Raw genomic sequence first — 15,037 nt, 5'->3', positions numbered from 1 at the left:
TGGGTGATCCCAGTTTCCCCTGGGGTTGGTCCCAAGTCCCCTGCGGGTGGCCCTCGGTGCACTGGGGATGTGGTCTTGGGTCCCTTAGAGGTGGCCCTATTCTCCTGGGCTCCTTCCCAGCCTGCATTCCAAGACATTGGTCTGAGGACGGGTCCCGATCAGCTGGGGTCCCCTCTCCACCCTGCTTATCACTGGAAGACAGGGGTCTCCTTCCCCCAGCCACCCTGAGCCTCTGCCCTTTGCCTCCCTGGGATGGGGGTGGTGGGGTGAAACCCAATCAGGGCAGTGTTAGCCAGGCTATTTTGGAGCTGGGCTGGACCGCCTGGCCGGCAGTGGGGGCAGGGTGGGGGCGGGCCCAGCCTTCTCCAGCTGACAGTGTTTGCCTGTCCTCTATCCCTGCCCAGTCTGAGGACTGGCCAGAGTGTGGGCTGCTGGCAGGAGCTGTCGGTCCTGGGCACTCAGAGGGAGGTGAGACCCAGTGGCCCCTGCCCCACTGTCTGAGCCCCTGGCCTGGGTACCACCTGGAGTTCCCCTGTAGAGACAGGTGAGGAGGCAGTGTGGGCAGGGGTAGGGGCCTTCCCATGTGCTCCCTCTCTCCCGGGGTGGCTTGGCTGAAGGTCACAGCTCTGAGAGGACAGAGGGGCCTCGGGTGGGGTTCTAGCTAGGCTGTACTACCCCTTGGTTGGGGTCCTGGATTGCAGCCCTTGCCCCATACGTGACCTGAGCTTTATGTCCAGAGGAAGCAGCCTGGGTGGGAGGCTGGGGCCATATGCCCCCTACCCCTTGCTCCAGGATGGCCTGGGGGTCTGGCCAGCCCTGCCCCCAGCTCTGCTGAGATGGATGTCCGCTGACAGCTGGGGCTATTTTGAGCCTGTTGGCTCAGTGGAGGGGACAGACAGAGGGGCAGTGACACCTGACTCCAGGAAAGAATTTCCCGTGGAGTGTGGGAAGTGGGGCCCAGGGGTCTGGGGGGGCGAAGATCCAGGAGCTGCCCTTGGAGTCTTTTCTGGAAGGGCATCGGGGCAATGGGAGGCGGCAGAATTCTGCTGTCAGGCTGGAACCCTGGCTCATCTGGAAAACGGTTCAGGGCCACGCAGACCTAAGAGTGGCCAAATACTGGAAAAGCAAGTGGACAGGGTGGGGTGTGGGGGGGACGGGGTGAAAATGACCCCAGATGGAGGGGTCTCAGCCCTGGTGTGAGGCTTCTGCCAGTGCCCATGGAGGGGATGCGGGGGTGCCTCTGAAGGGTCCACAGGAAGCCTCCTTCCCAGGCGAGTGTCTGAGGGGGTGGGGCTTCTGGGCGGCTGGGGCTGAGGTCCTGGCTGGGACCCCTCCTGAGGCCTGTTTCTGCCAATGTGGCAAGGGGAAGAAGCTTCTGCAGGTGTCCCTGTGCCCAGAGGTGGCCTTTTGTGGTCCCCTCCCCTCCTCAGCCTAAATGAGGGTGGCTCAGAGTCCTTGGGGATGTGCTCAGGGCACCTGGCCTTGCTGATCAGGGGACGCCTGCATGGTGGGGCTGCTGTGGGGCTCTGAGGCTGTCACATCTTGGTGAGCCCCTTGGACCCCATGGGGTCAGCTGCATGGAGGGCAGGGAGTGCAGGCTGGATAGGGAGAAGGGCATTGCCACAGTCCCAGTCCCTAGTGGCCTTAGAAGATCTTGGGGTCTCTGCCCACTCTTGTCAGGCCAGTGGGTGACCTGCATACCTGCCAAATGCAGGGACAGTCTTCCCTAAACACTAGCAGAGATGGGAGCTCCCTCCCTGTCCCTGTCCTTCTGTCTCCTGGAGGGCCATGCTGTGGAGGTGTGCCCTCGAACATGTTCACTCATGAGCTTGGAACTGCTTCTTGGGCACTTGTTCTGGGTGTGGCAGGGACAGGGACAATGCCGTTTCCTGCTTTGGGTAACTCACACACTAACTACATGATTGTGGGGTGCACTGGGAAGAGCTCTGGGATCAGGGTCCCCAGAAACCTGGCGTCAGAGGGATGCCAAGGCCCATGGGGGCGTCTACGGAGGCGGGGCTCGGGTGGTGGCCTGCCCAGATCCTTTCAGGCCTGCCCAGCCTCGTGGGGGGGCGGTTGGCCCGCGGGGGGGACAGAGGTGCTGACTGCACAATGAGTCAGCAGGCTTGTCCGGGCTCAGCCTCCTTGAGGGGGATTAATGGGGATTAGGTCCTGAATTACAGCAGAGGACCACCCGAGGACATCCGCTGCTGCTCCTCCTATGGTGGGCGACCTATGCCTGGAGGCCAGAGGCCCAACCCCTGGGTGGAGGGAGTTCAGGCACTTGGGGGCAGCCAGGGCCCATTGTGCTCGCTCTTCTCACAGAAGCCCTATGCAGGCGGGACCCAGTCTCACCTTTCCCACCTGTGCTGGCTCCAGCCATGGGCCACCCCAGATGGTCAGAGGCCAGAGTCACCTGGAACCTTAATCACTGATGGTGCCAGCCCTATCCAAGCAGGATGCCCCGTTGGTGGAGCTAGCGTGACCAGGCCACCTGAAGCCCCCCAGGTTGGGTGCAGCTAGCTGGCCTGACTGTCCTCAGCCTGGAGGACCCTGGCTCTTCCCGGAGGGCTCTCTGCTGTCCTCTGCAGGCACTCTGCTGACTGTGCAAGCTCGGAAGGGAGGGGCCCGGATCCGTGTTGTCAGGAGGAACCTGCCTAGCTGCAGGGTTTCCATCCCTTCCCTGCTCACTGGCAAGCACAACCCCCCAGAGGTTGCGGGAGTGGGGGACCCCAGAACAGGTGAGGTGTGCCCTGGCCCAGGGCAACTGCAGGTAGAACAGGCTTGTGTACAGGGTTCCCTGTCATGGGCGCCACTGGGCAAGGGGGTCTGAAGTGCCCCTGGGCCCAAAGGCTTGTGGAGGAGTCACCTGGGGGAAGAACGGGCAGGGGAGGTGAAAGGGGGTGCCAGGCAGAGGGCCCTGTGACTTCTGGTGTACTACAGGTAGAGGAGACAGGCCCACAGTGAGCACCCAACGTGGGCCTCCCGTGGCCAGGAGTACAGCGAGCTGCCCCCTTTTTGAGTGGAGACACAGGCAGATTATAGTTTCTGGCTCCAGGAGGCAGAGGTGTGTGGGGAGGGGACAGGACACTTAAGACAGTTGGAGTGGCCCATGGGGGGCATGACAGGTCTGCTTGGCCAGGTACAACATGGCTGGTGGGGGGAAGATGCTGGCTGCACTGTGCCATGCTGCCCAGGGAGGAGGGCAGCCTGGCTGCCCGTGGGGTATTCTGGGACAGGTGCTCAGCTGGACGAGTCCCGGCAGGGGGACTGAAGCTGTGGGGAGAGGAAGGAGCTTTTTGCCTGTTAGGACAGCCAGTTTGAGGGTAGAGCCAGACTCAACTGCCCAAGAAGGGGCAAATCTGCACTTCTGGACCACCGTGCCTTCTGGAAAGTCGTCCGGGCATGGGGAGACGAGACTGGGATGGGGGGGTCACGTGCAGGCGTCCACCTGGGTGAAGCTGGGTTTTCCAGGTAGCACTGGAAGGGTGAGGTGGGTTGGTGGGGCAAAGGTGGCAGGCTCAGAGCGCAGAGCAGGCCACAGGCTCAGCCCCTCCATGACCTTCCCGCCCAGCTCGCAGGTCCTTCCCGCCACCCTCACCCCCAGCATGGATCATTCTGCGTTCAGCGGCGCGCCCCGCTTCCTTACCCGACCTAAGGCTTTTGTGGTGTCGGTGGGCAAGGATGCCACGCTGAGCTGCCAGATCGTGGGCAACCCCACGCCGCAGGTGAGCTGGGAGAAGGACCGGCAGCTGGTCGAGGCGGGCGCTCGCTTCCGCCTGGCTCAGGACGGAGACTTGTACCGCCTTACCATTCTGGACCTGGCGCTCGGCGACAGCGGGCAGTACGTGTGCCGCGCGCGCAACGCCATCGGCGAGGCGTTCGCGGCCGTGGGCCTGCAGGTGAACGCCGAGGCCGCGTGCGCGGAGCAGGCGCCCCACTTCCTGCTGCGGCCCACGTCCATCCGCGTGCGCGAGGGCGCCGAGGCCACCTTCCGCTGCCGCGTGCGCGGCTCGCCGCCCGTGGCCGTGAGCTGGGCCAAGGACGGGCGGCGCCTGGGCGCTCCCGACGCCCCGCGCGTGAGCGTGGAAGCCAGTGGCGAGGCGAGCGCGCTGCGCATCCAGGCCGCTCGGCCGCACGACGGAGGAACCTACACCGTGCGAGCCGAGAACCCGCTGGGCGCCGCCAGCGCGGCCGCGGCGCTGACGGTGGACGCGGACGTGGGTGCGGCGGGCCCGCCCGGAGCGTCCAGCGCCGCGCTCCTGGCGCACCTGCAGCGGCGGCGCGAGGCCATGCGCGGGGAGGGCGCCCCCGCGTCGCCGCCCGGGCCCGGGGCCGGCGCGCGCACCTGCACGGTGACGGAAGGCAAGCACGCGCGCCTCAGCTGCTACGTGACCGGGGAGCCTAAGCCCGAGACCGTGTGGAAGAAGGACGGGCAGCTGGTGGCCGAGGGCCGGCGGCACGTGGTGTACGAGGACGCACAGGAGAACTTTGTGCTCAAGATCCTCTTCTGCAAGCAGTCGGACCGCGGCCTCTACACCTGCACGGCGTCCAACCTCGTGGGCCAGACCTACAGCTCCGTGCTGGTCGTCGTCCGAGGTGAGCGCAGGCCGGGCGCCGCCCCGCGCGCGCCCTGTCCGTCCCTTAGCCAATGCGGACTTGGAAGCCCTCGAGGCTCTCACCTTTCGCGGCCGCAAAATGCTGGCGGCACGGGATGACCCGCAGCCTGTCCCGTCTGTGTGAGTCAGGCGAGTACAGAAGAATGCGCTTTGTCACCAGCACTCCCTCCCCCTGGGAGATGGTCGGGCAGCCCGGTGGCTGAGCCTGCCTGGTCCATGGTCAGGATGACCCAGGCCCTCCCTCTTCCCCCCTGCTAAGGTGTCTCCCTGGCTAAGAGGGAAGGAAGGCAGGAGCGGGGACAAACCCTTAAGTCCTCGGAGACCTCAGGGCCAGGGGCTGCCGTCTGGGCCAGTTCACAGCCTCCTGTCCGGGTCTGAGGTTCCCCGGGGCACTGGGTGCAAGTGTGGAGAACACCACCAGGCTTTGTTGGGAGGCCTGTTTGTTCTTCACTCCTAACACTGGCCTCTCCACGTGCTGGGACTCCCGCCTCCCCCTTCTTACACATCTCACCTGCTGTAGGATCCCAGATCAGACGACTCAACCCTCACATGTCTGCCTCAGTGTCCTCGCTCTTGCGGGGTTGGGGGGGATGCTTCTCCCCGGGGATCCCTTCAGAAGCTGGTTGGGGAAGATGCCTGAGGCGCAGGGCCTGGCCTGCAGCCCGCGCGCGCTCAGGGAGCTTAGCGACTTAGCAGGCAGGTCCTGGCCCTGCTGCCCCACCGTGTGCGTGGCAGGGAGCCCACCCGACCTAGCCCTCCCGGAACCAGCGGCACGGCCTGCTCAGGGGGGTGAAGCTTCACCTGCTTCATTTCTTCTTTTCTCTTCCAGACTTCTTATATTTTGGGGGAAAGGGCTCTTTCCTTTAAGTTCTCTCTCCTGTCCTCTGTCCTCTTTCCCTTCCCTCCTCAGTCCTCCTACGCACCCTGACTTGCGGCTCATCCAACTGCAGCCCAGGCGCCCTGCCCTACTCGATCCTTTACCTGCCTTGCCCCGCCCCGAGGCCACCCCACTGCCCCTGCCCAGCCCTCTTCCTGGCCCACCGCACTCGCCCCCAGGCCCAGCCCCACCAACCCACTCACTCGCCCCCTTGCCCCGCCCATCACACTCGGGTTTCACCACCAGCTTCCCGGCCACGCTCATTCGCCCTTTCCCTGCAGAGCCCACGGTGCCCTTCAAGACGCGGCTGCAGGACCTGGAGGTGCAGGAGAAAGGGTCGGCCACGTTTCGGTGCGAGGTGCCGCTGCCAGGCACGGAGGCTGCGTGGTACAAGGAAGAAACGCGGCTGTGGGCCAGCGCCAAGTACGCCATGGAGGAGGCAGGCACAGAGCGCAGGCTGACTGTGCACAACGCCTCGGCCGACGATGATGCCGTGTACATCTGCGAGACGGCCGAGGGCAGCCGCACGGTGGCTGAGCTCGCGGTGCGAGGTGGGTGGGCAGGGAACCCGACCCAGGCAGGCGGAGTGCGGGGCTGGGACCCAGGACACTGGGGGTTGGTGGGAGTAGGCACGGTTTGACCAGTCCCTGGCTCTGCCCACCCCAGGGAACCTCACCCGAAAGCTACCGAGGAAGACGGCTGTGCGAGTGGGAGACACTGCCATGTTCTGTGTAGAGCTGGCCAGGCCGGAGGACCAGGTGCGCTGGCTGTGGAACCAAGAGGAGGTGGTGGCCACTGGCCGCGTGGCCATCACCACCGAAGGCACGTGCCACACGCTGACCATCTCCCAGTGCAGCCTAGAGGACATGGGTGAGGTGGCCTTCGTGGCTGGGGACTGCAGGACGACCACCCAGTTCTGTGTGTCGGGTAAGGGCCTGGGGAGTGTCCCTTGCTGTGGGAGAGCCTGCACCGGGTCCTCCTGTGCTCAGCAGCTGCAGGGAGGGTGTGGGGGCCAGCTGCCCAGGCTGCAGCTCTGGGTCATTCAGACCCCTAATTGTTTGCAGCCCTCTTTCACTGTGGTCACCGCAAGCATTGGCAAAATGGGAGTCTTGATGGCCCCCCACCTCACCAACCAAGTTATTAATAGAAGATGTACATTGTTCTAGAAGCACTGTGTGTGTGTGTGTGTGTGTGTGTGTGTGTATGTGTGTGTAGTACAAGGGGGGGTACGTCTCGTGTGAGCATGTCTTCTTTCTATGGCCTTTAGTGTCTACATTGTAGATTGGGTGGTGGTTCCCTACCTTGCCCACCCCCAAAGGGCCAGCCCCTGGCTGGGTGACAGGGATGTGCGCCTGCACGGGGGCCTCAGCTTATCTTGGGAAGTTCACTGTGACCTGCCTCAGCCAGTGACCAGGCCAAAATCCCAGTGTGGGGATGGAGTCAAGGCAGACAACTGGAAGGTGTCTGAACCCAGGCCACCTGGACAGCATAGACAGATCAAGGTGGCCCTGAGCCAAGTGTGGCTACTGAAGCCAGGGCACCCTTTCTGCCATAACTAGAGAAATGGCCACAGGGTGGGGCCAGGGGTCATGGGACCACAGCCTCCCTTCAGGCTGGTCTCCCCACATCCCCCTCTGTTCCCCCTTCTCAGACCATCAGAGCAGTGCCCCCCAGCAGGGCTGGGGATTCTGTGATCCCCTCCTCCAGAGCAGTTCTGGACCTGGGGCTCAGGAAGGGGGCCCCCAATCAGTGACATGGGCCTGTGCTCTGCCCAGCCCACAGGAAGCCGCCCCTGCATGCCCCTGAGGCCCTTGTGGTGAAGGCCAGGACGGAGAGCTCTGTGACCCTCGGCTGGTCCCCTCCACCCCACGGGGACCGCCCTGTGGCCATTGATGGCTACCTGGTAGAGAAGAGGCGACTGGGAACCTACACCTGGAGCCGGTGCCACGAGGCCAAGTGGGTGGCCATGCCAGAGCTGACTGTGGCTGGCGTGACCGAGGAGGGGGACTTCCAGTTCCGGGTCTCAGCTGTGAACAGCTTTGGCCAGAGCCACTACCTTGAGTTTCCGGGGACCGTTCACCTGGGTAAGTGTGGAAGGTCCTGTGCCCGATGGCTTCCAGGTAATGGCCTGTGAGTCACCCACTGCTGAGTTACCCACAGCTAGAGCGTAGCCCAGCCTCAGCAAGGCCACGGTGACTCATGGAGCCTCTTTATTGGGGGGTCCTGATGCTGTTGGAGCCTCCTCTGTAGGAAGGGGAAGGAACCCTGAGACAGGACTTGAGCCCCCTAGGAACCTATCTGTGTTCACCAGCCCCAGGGGACCAGGCTGCACAATCCCTCCCTCCACCCAGGTTTCTGGGATCTGGAGGGGATCTTGGGTGGCTCTAACTTGTCCCCACTCAGTCCTGAGCCCTGTATTCTCTCGTGGTTGCTGTGCACCTGTCTGATGGGCTTCCTGGAGGAGGGGAAAATTAAGCCCAGGTTCTGGGGGAGGAGGAGGAGGGGAGGGTGGGCCCTGCTCCTTCCTGAAGCCCCTACCCTGCAGTCCCCCAGCTGGCTGTGAAGACGCCTCTGAAGGCAGTGGAAGCGGTGGAGGGCGGTGAGGTGACCTTCTCTGTGGACCTCACTTCGGCCTCGGCGGGCGAGTGGTTCCTGGATGGGCAGGCTTTGAAGGCCAGCAGTGTGTATGTGATCCGTTCTGATGGCACCCGGCACACTGTCACCATCCGCTCGGTGCCCGCCAGCCTGCATGGTGCTGAGCTCAAGTTCGTGGCCAATGGCATTGAGAGCAGCATCCGCATGGAGGTCCGAGGTAGGGGGACCCTGGCTCGTGACCCCTGGGCCTCTCTGAGTCCTGTGTCCTCTGGGGCTGGGGCAGGAGGATAGTGGTCCCCAGACCCCAGGCTCCTGGAGAACACAGGCGGGCTGCTGGGTGTTGGCCTGGATGAGTGGGGCCCCACGGTGGGGTGGGGTTTGCAAGACAGCTTGCCCAGCCTGGCAAGTAGCCCCAGCCACAGGGTGTGAGTCCTGTCCCAATGACACAGGACCTTATGTCTCCATCTGTCCCACCCCTTTTCTCCCTCTCCCTCCCTCTTCTCTGATTCCTTCTCTTGCTCCACGTCTTGTCCTGTCTCTTGCTTCCTTGCCTCTGTGTCTTCCCCCACCCCATATCCGGCTCTCACTCTCTGTCCACTTCTCTAACCACTCTCTTCTGTCTTCTCCTCCTCTGTCCCCTTTCTCCTCTGTTCACTCTCTATACGCTCCCCCTCTGTCCCCTGCACCATCTGTCCCCTTCTCTTTCTGTCTACTCTGTGCCAACGTCCTCTTTTCCTTCTGTCCACAACCCCCATCCATGCCCCCCATCCATGTTTTCTCTGTCCACCTGTTGGGGCACCCAGCGGCCCCGGGGCTGAGCAGCAAGCGCCCAGCAGCAGTGCAGGAGGTGCGGGCCCGGCTGCACGCAGAGGCACAGCTCCTGGCCGAGCTGTCGGAGCAGGCTGCTGCCGTGACGTGGCTCAAGGATGGCCGCGCGCTACCCCCAGGCCCCAAGTACGAGGTGCGGGCTGCAGCGGGGCAGCAGCTGCTGCTGGTGCGGGACGTGGTGCGAGATGATGCTGGCCTGTATGAATGCGTCAGCCCTGGGGACCGCGTCGCCTACCAGCTGTCGGTGCAAGGTGTGTGTGTGTGCACATCCTCCTGACCGTGGCCACAGCCACAGCCCTGTGTTCCGTATTCATCTTTGGACAGGCTCTAGGGGGTCTGGGCCACAGGAGCTGATGTTCTCTGTGTGGGGGATGAGGGTGACCCTGTGGGAACTGTGCCTCTGGTGACCAGTCAGGGGTGGGGGAGGGGTAGGTTCAGGTGACCCACGGGGACAGTGGGGGCAGGTGGGGCTCAGCATAACCTGTGGGGAGGGTGTTGGGGGGGCTCCGCCTAGGAGGGGCGGGACCCCAAGAGGTGGTCCTGTGAGTTGGCTTTGGGTGGTTGGAAGTCAGCAGCCAGCCCTGTCTGAAGGGGTCCCTCGTCGGGCCTGGGCCAGGGTCCAGTGTGGGCCCAGAGTCCCTGCGCGCCTCTGTCCACGAGTGCATGGGTGTGCTCATCGAGCTCTTCTAGCTCCCTGACCCCTGCTGCCTTTGCAGGACTCACGCCTTTTCTGCACAAGGACTCTGCGGGCGGCTGTGTGGACGCAGTGGCCGGGGGCCCGGTCCACTTTGAGTGCGAGACTACAGAGGCCCACATGCGTGTGCGCTGGTTCAAGGACGGTGCAGAGCTCGGCCGCTCCCGCTCACACTTCTCGCAGGAGGACGTGGGCACACGGCACCGGCTTGTGGCCACCTCAGTCACCAGGCAGGACGAGGGCACCTACTCATGCCGTGTGGGCGAGCATTCTGTGGATTTCCAGCTGCGAGTCTGTGGTAGGCACCCACCTCCTGGGCTTGGCGGGAGGGAAGCAGGTCCAGTTGCATCTGACACTTGCAAGGCGGAGCTGCCTGGACCACCATTTCTTTAGCAAATGCTTTGGGTGGGGCAGTTGCTTCGATTTGTGAAAAGAAATTACCCACAAAACTAACATTGAGATGGGTGAAGAATGCAAGATGAGAAAGAAATTCAAAGTCTTTGTTCTCCTTTTAAAGATGAAAGGAGGCCAGGAGGGCCCAAAAGGTGCTGGAAGTGTCCTCGGCAGGACAGATTTAGATCTTGGTAATCTGAGGTCCTGGCTCTTTCCAGAAGCCGTTGGGGCCTCTTGATGCATTTTCTGAATCCTGCTCTTCCCTGTCCTGGCCCCCAAGAGGGTCTCTGCCTCCCCCCTATTCCTTTCCTTTGTCCCTAGTCACAGGTCAGGCCCCTCCCTCATGCCAGGGAGAGCTGTGCTGCAGCACTTGACTACAGAAAGACCCCGAGGGGGACCTATGGCTCCCTGGGACCTGATCTTCTCTCATGGCTCCAGGGCTTACCTCTGTGGGGTCTCTGATTGTGCGTCCCTGCCTGTCCCCAGAGCCCACGGTGGTGTTTTCCAAGGAGCAGCAGGCACGCAGTGAGGTGCAGGCCGAGGCGGGCACCAGTGCCACACTGAGCTGTGAGGTGGCCCAGGCCCACACGGAGGTGACGTGGTACAAGGATGGCAAGAAGCTGAGTGGGAGCTCGAAAGTGCGCATGGAGGCCAAGGGCTGCACCCGGCGTCTGGTGCTGCAGCAGGCGGGGAAGGCGGACAGCGGGGAGTACAGCTGCGAGGCCGGGGGCCAGAGGGTCTCCTTCCGCCTGGATGTTACAGGTCAGTTGACAAAACAGACGATTGACCATCCCGGGAACAGGCCAGAGGAAGCGTTTCAGTGTGGGCAAGAGCAGGGGAAAGTACTCAGTAGCCTTATCAGGGCTTGTTCAGTCAGTTTTCTAGTGCCAAGTAACAAATGTCCCCAAAATATAGAAGCCCAAAAGAACAATTGGTTACTGTCACGATTCTGTGAGTCAGGGCTCAGTGGGCATTGTTCATTTCTGCTCACATGGTTTTGACTGGGACCGGAGGAGCCAGCCTGGCCTCATTTGTGTATCTGATGTCCCATTAGGATGGTTCTCGTGGGTAGGGCTGGCTGGGGTGACAGGGCTCTCTGTTTTGTGATGTTGGCTATGGGGTCCTATGTCTGGGACCCCTTATGACATCTCACCCACAGGTCTCTTTGTCCATGTGGACAGTCTGGGCTCCTTCACATGGTGGCTGGGTTCCCCTGAGGGAATCGTAGAAGCTACAGGGCTGGTTAATGTCTGTTTTCAGCTGTTGTAGAACATTACTGTCTCTGTGTCCTGTTGCACAAAGCCAGGTGTAAAGCCAGCTTGGTTCCAGTGGGATGGAGACGTAGACCCTAGTGGCTCCTCTTCCACCAGGAGCATCTCAGGGCCTCAGGCTCTGTCTTTTTCTAATTCTCTGCCATCCTGAACATGTTACCTTTTTTCCCCTAATGCTTATCGCCTCATGATCACAAGATGGCTTTCACAGCTCCAGCCATCACATTCAAGACAGGAAGAACGTGAAAGGGGTGTTTATGTTTTAATTTTTTGGTTTTGTTTTTTATTGCTGTGCAACAAATTATCATGTACTCAGTAGCTTAAAACAATGCCTGCTGATTGGCTCACAATTCTGTAAGTCAGAAGTGCAGGTATGGTGTGGCTGGGTTCTCTGCTCAGGGTCTCGAATGCTGGAATCCACATGCTGCTGGCTGAGTTCTCTGGGGTTCCTCTTCTAAGCCCATTCAACTTGTTGGCAGAATTCCTTTCCTGTGGTTCCAAATCTAAGGCTGTTTTCTGGCTGGCTGGCAGCTGGGGGCCGCTCTCAGCCCTTTGCCATGTGGGTCTTCCATCTTTAGGCCAGCCATGGAGAATCCTCCTGATGTGTCGCGTCCCGCGCAACGAGGGCAGTGAGGAGGCGAGAAGGAGCGGTTTGGGTTAAGTTTTTAAGAAAGAAACAAACAGAGACTTAATGCAGTTAAATCTCTCAGAAGGTCAGGGGTCTCTCAGTCTCAGAGGACTGGAGCCCTGAACAAAGCCAACTGGAGGCTTTTATTGACGAGTATGCAAGGGAGTAGCAGTGTTTTTGGCACGATCTGTGAGACTCACTTATCACGTTATAGAAACATCCCAAGCCAATTATTTTAACCTTCAAACAGCCGAAGCACAAGGTCCCATGGTATCTTACCTAAGGTATGTACCTTCTCAGGGTCAAGTCTCGCATATTGTAACAGCTCCGTTGAGATAAGTGGAGAGAACTGACTTTGTTGTCCTCATGACTTCTCTCACAAACAGGTGCAAGGGAAAAGCCACGGCCCGCAACAGACTTTCCCAGGCAGGGGGAAGGGGAGGCAAGGCCCCTTCCCATATTTGTCTAAGGCAGCTTATTGGGGGTCCCCACCCGGCTCCACCTGGCTTGGGTTGTATCTCCCGTGAGGTATCTTATCCGTCTTTGGCTGCAAACCATCTTTTGGGGATCAGACACAGAGATATAAGGTGTAAACACAAGGATGGAACAGAGTCCCAGAAAGGCACAGTCTTACAGATTCTTCTTTCCTTAAGGAAACACACGGGGTGACAGTTGGCTAGGCTGTTGTCCAATCACTTTCGTGCTTCGAATCTTTTTGGCCAGGAAGAGCTCCTCCCTTCCAGGGTTCACCAGCTTAGGTCAGGCCCATCCAGAATCATCTCCCTTTCGATTAGCTAAGAGTCAGCTGACCTGGGACCTAAATTCCTTCTGCAGAATCTGTTTATGGCAGCACCTGGATTAGCATTTGGTGGAATAGCTAGGGAAAGCTGCATGTACTTTGTGGGGCAGGGGTTTCGGGGCCTTCCTGCCTAGCACAGGTCGTCATGGCTGTCTCTTCTCTTTGGAAGACAGCCAAAGAGAAGAGAGCCTGAAGAGATTTCTCCTAGGAGCCTGAAGCAGATTTCTCCTTACCCTTCCTGGCTAGGTGTGTCCCACTGCCACACCCTGCTCCAGGCAGCCTGGGTAGGTGAGCCCCTGGCCTTCCTGCCTCTGAGGTGGGACTTGGAGGGTGGAGGAGGTAGGTGTGCTGAGGGGGCTGTGCTGTGGGCCGGCCCACGTCCACACTAGAGTGGCCATGCCCTGATTTTGACGTCCCCTTTGAGACTGGCTGTAGAGGAGTCAAAGTGTGGACAGGGTCAGACCTCATTTGTGCCTCTTAGCAGCTGGGTGACCTTGGGCAAGTTGTCAATGTCATCTCTCCCCGAAATTCACACCCACTTGGAATCTCAGATTGTGGTCGTACCGTTATGTGGAAATGGGGTCTCTGCAGATGTCAGCAGTTAAGGATCTCTAGATTAACTAATGCTGGATTAGGTGGGCCCTGAATCCAATGACAGGGATCTTCATAGACAAAGAAAGGAAGGGGAGCTTTGACACACAGACATGGGGAGATGGCAGAGATGAGGTGATGTGGCTATAAGCCCAGGGATGCCTGAAGCACCAGCAGCTGGAAGAGGCAGAGAGAGTGACTTTGTGACACCTTGATCTTGGACTTCTGGCCTCCAGATCTGGGAGAGAAAATTTCCTATTGTTTTCAGCCTGTTTGTGGTCATTTGTTCTGGCCACCCTGGACTTCTTATCATTGCCCTCTGTGCCTCAGTTTCCTCATCTGTGAAGTGGGGCAATAATAGAGCTTCTAGGGCTGTGCTGAGGGACTGCCCTATAAGCTCTTCCCTGCCACTGTGCAATAGTATGGGCCGCCTCCCTGCAAGGCACTGGGGTTCTGGGGACGAAGCAGGCAGGCAAGGGGGCTGAGCTTGCTTGTGGGGCAAAGGCCCAGGCAGCAGGGTCCTCACATCTGGTCCTGGAGGATGAACCCCAGAGTGGGTTCATCCGAAGGCAGCACTCCAGGGAGTGTGTGTGCGTCAGCGTGTCCGGAAAGTTATGGCTGTCATCGGCTGGCTGTGTGTGATTGTCGTGCAAGAGACTGAGCAGAAACCCGTACTAGGTTGTTAAGGTCAACTTCTCAAACCGAGTTTTGTCCTTGGGGACACGCAACTCAAAACCAGGGTACACTGGCTTGTGTTTTCACAGGCCTATGTGGCTTTGTCACTTTTATGCAAAAGAGAGGTGATACTGTTCCACCTGGGCCAGAGGGTTCCTTGTGGCTGCGCAGTGAGGGCTGAGTCCTGCAGGCCACCAGGGTTTCACCCCAAACTGGTGGTCTTTACATAGAGTTTTCTTTCAGTTGACTTCTTGAAAAAGTTTAAGATGCCTCTCTAAGCCCTCTTTAGCAATGACGTCTATGCAGTTTGCACTGCAGAGGCTAATTGTGTTTTCTTTTGATATGCATTAAAATTGACACGCTACTGTTCAGATAAAAACCATCCATTCTCATTCCACTGGGGGGGTCTGCCACCTACTTTGGACACTCGGGCCGATGTCTCCTGCCTGAGGAAGAGGAGTTGGGAAGTGGGGTCCTTGGTGACAAAGTGAAGCCCAAATCACTAGTTTCCAGTTAGTGAATTTGATGTATAACATGACAGATATTCTCATGTGCCATTAATGTCACTTCTTGCCTTTTTTTGTCCTGAAGATATTTTCACTTAAGAACATGCCATTAGTTCTGCTCCACCCACTTGCCTTAGGCAGAGCTTTGCTAACACAGAAGTGCTAGAAACTGGGTATTTCATTATTTCAGTATCACACTGCATTACAGTTAAAAAAAAAAAAAAAAAAAAAGGAAACCTGTAAGGGGTGATGAAGAGCATCCAGAGTGACGGGTCAGCTTGTAAAGCAGTGGAGTCATTTCTCTGTGTCACTTCAGTCAGCAGAGTGCTAGGCCCACCAGGGGGAGCTTGGCCTGGTGGTATTGAGTAGGCCCACACCTGTGCGGGGGATTTTTAGTCCATGTCTGTCCAGCGATTGTATTTTTTTGAATGACTAATTCACAAATTTACAGTGTACAATTCCATGGTTTTTGGCATATTCACAGGGTTGTACAAGCACACCACAGTCTGATTCTTGAACATTTTCATGACCCTAAGAAGAAACCCTGGACCCAATAACAGT

At 59.4% G+C, this 15,037-nt stretch overlaps 1 protein-coding gene across 1 annotated transcript; it reads left to right on the top strand.

Moving 5' to 3' along the window:
• Window positions 1-3,557: 3,557 nt before the first annotated feature.
• On the top strand, window positions 3,558-14,680 carry LOC308491957 (obscurin-like; the record flags this gene model as incomplete). The annotated part of the gene is made up of 8 exons (XM_081036187.1): window positions 3,558-4,599; window positions 5,778-6,047; window positions 6,163-6,423; window positions 7,272-7,580; window positions 8,042-8,308; window positions 8,895-9,170; window positions 9,636-9,911; window positions 10,493-14,680. 8 exons carry the CDS (start codon window positions 3,558-3,560, stop codon window positions 11,005-11,007), a joined length of 3,216 nt encoding a protein of 1,071 aa, XP_080892313.1. The 3' UTR covers window positions 11,008-14,680.
• Between the last annotated feature and the right edge of the window lie 357 nt (window positions 14,681-15,037).

Source organism: Rhinolophus hipposideros, assembly GCF_964194185.1.
Source record: "Rhinolophus hipposideros genome assembly, chromosome: 23".
NCBI classification, from domain to species: domain Eukaryota; kingdom Metazoa; phylum Chordata; class Mammalia; order Chiroptera; family Rhinolophidae; genus Rhinolophus; species Rhinolophus hipposideros.
The sequence above is the reverse complement of the archived record's forward strand: the minus strand, read 5'-3'. Positions and strand labels throughout refer to the sequence as shown.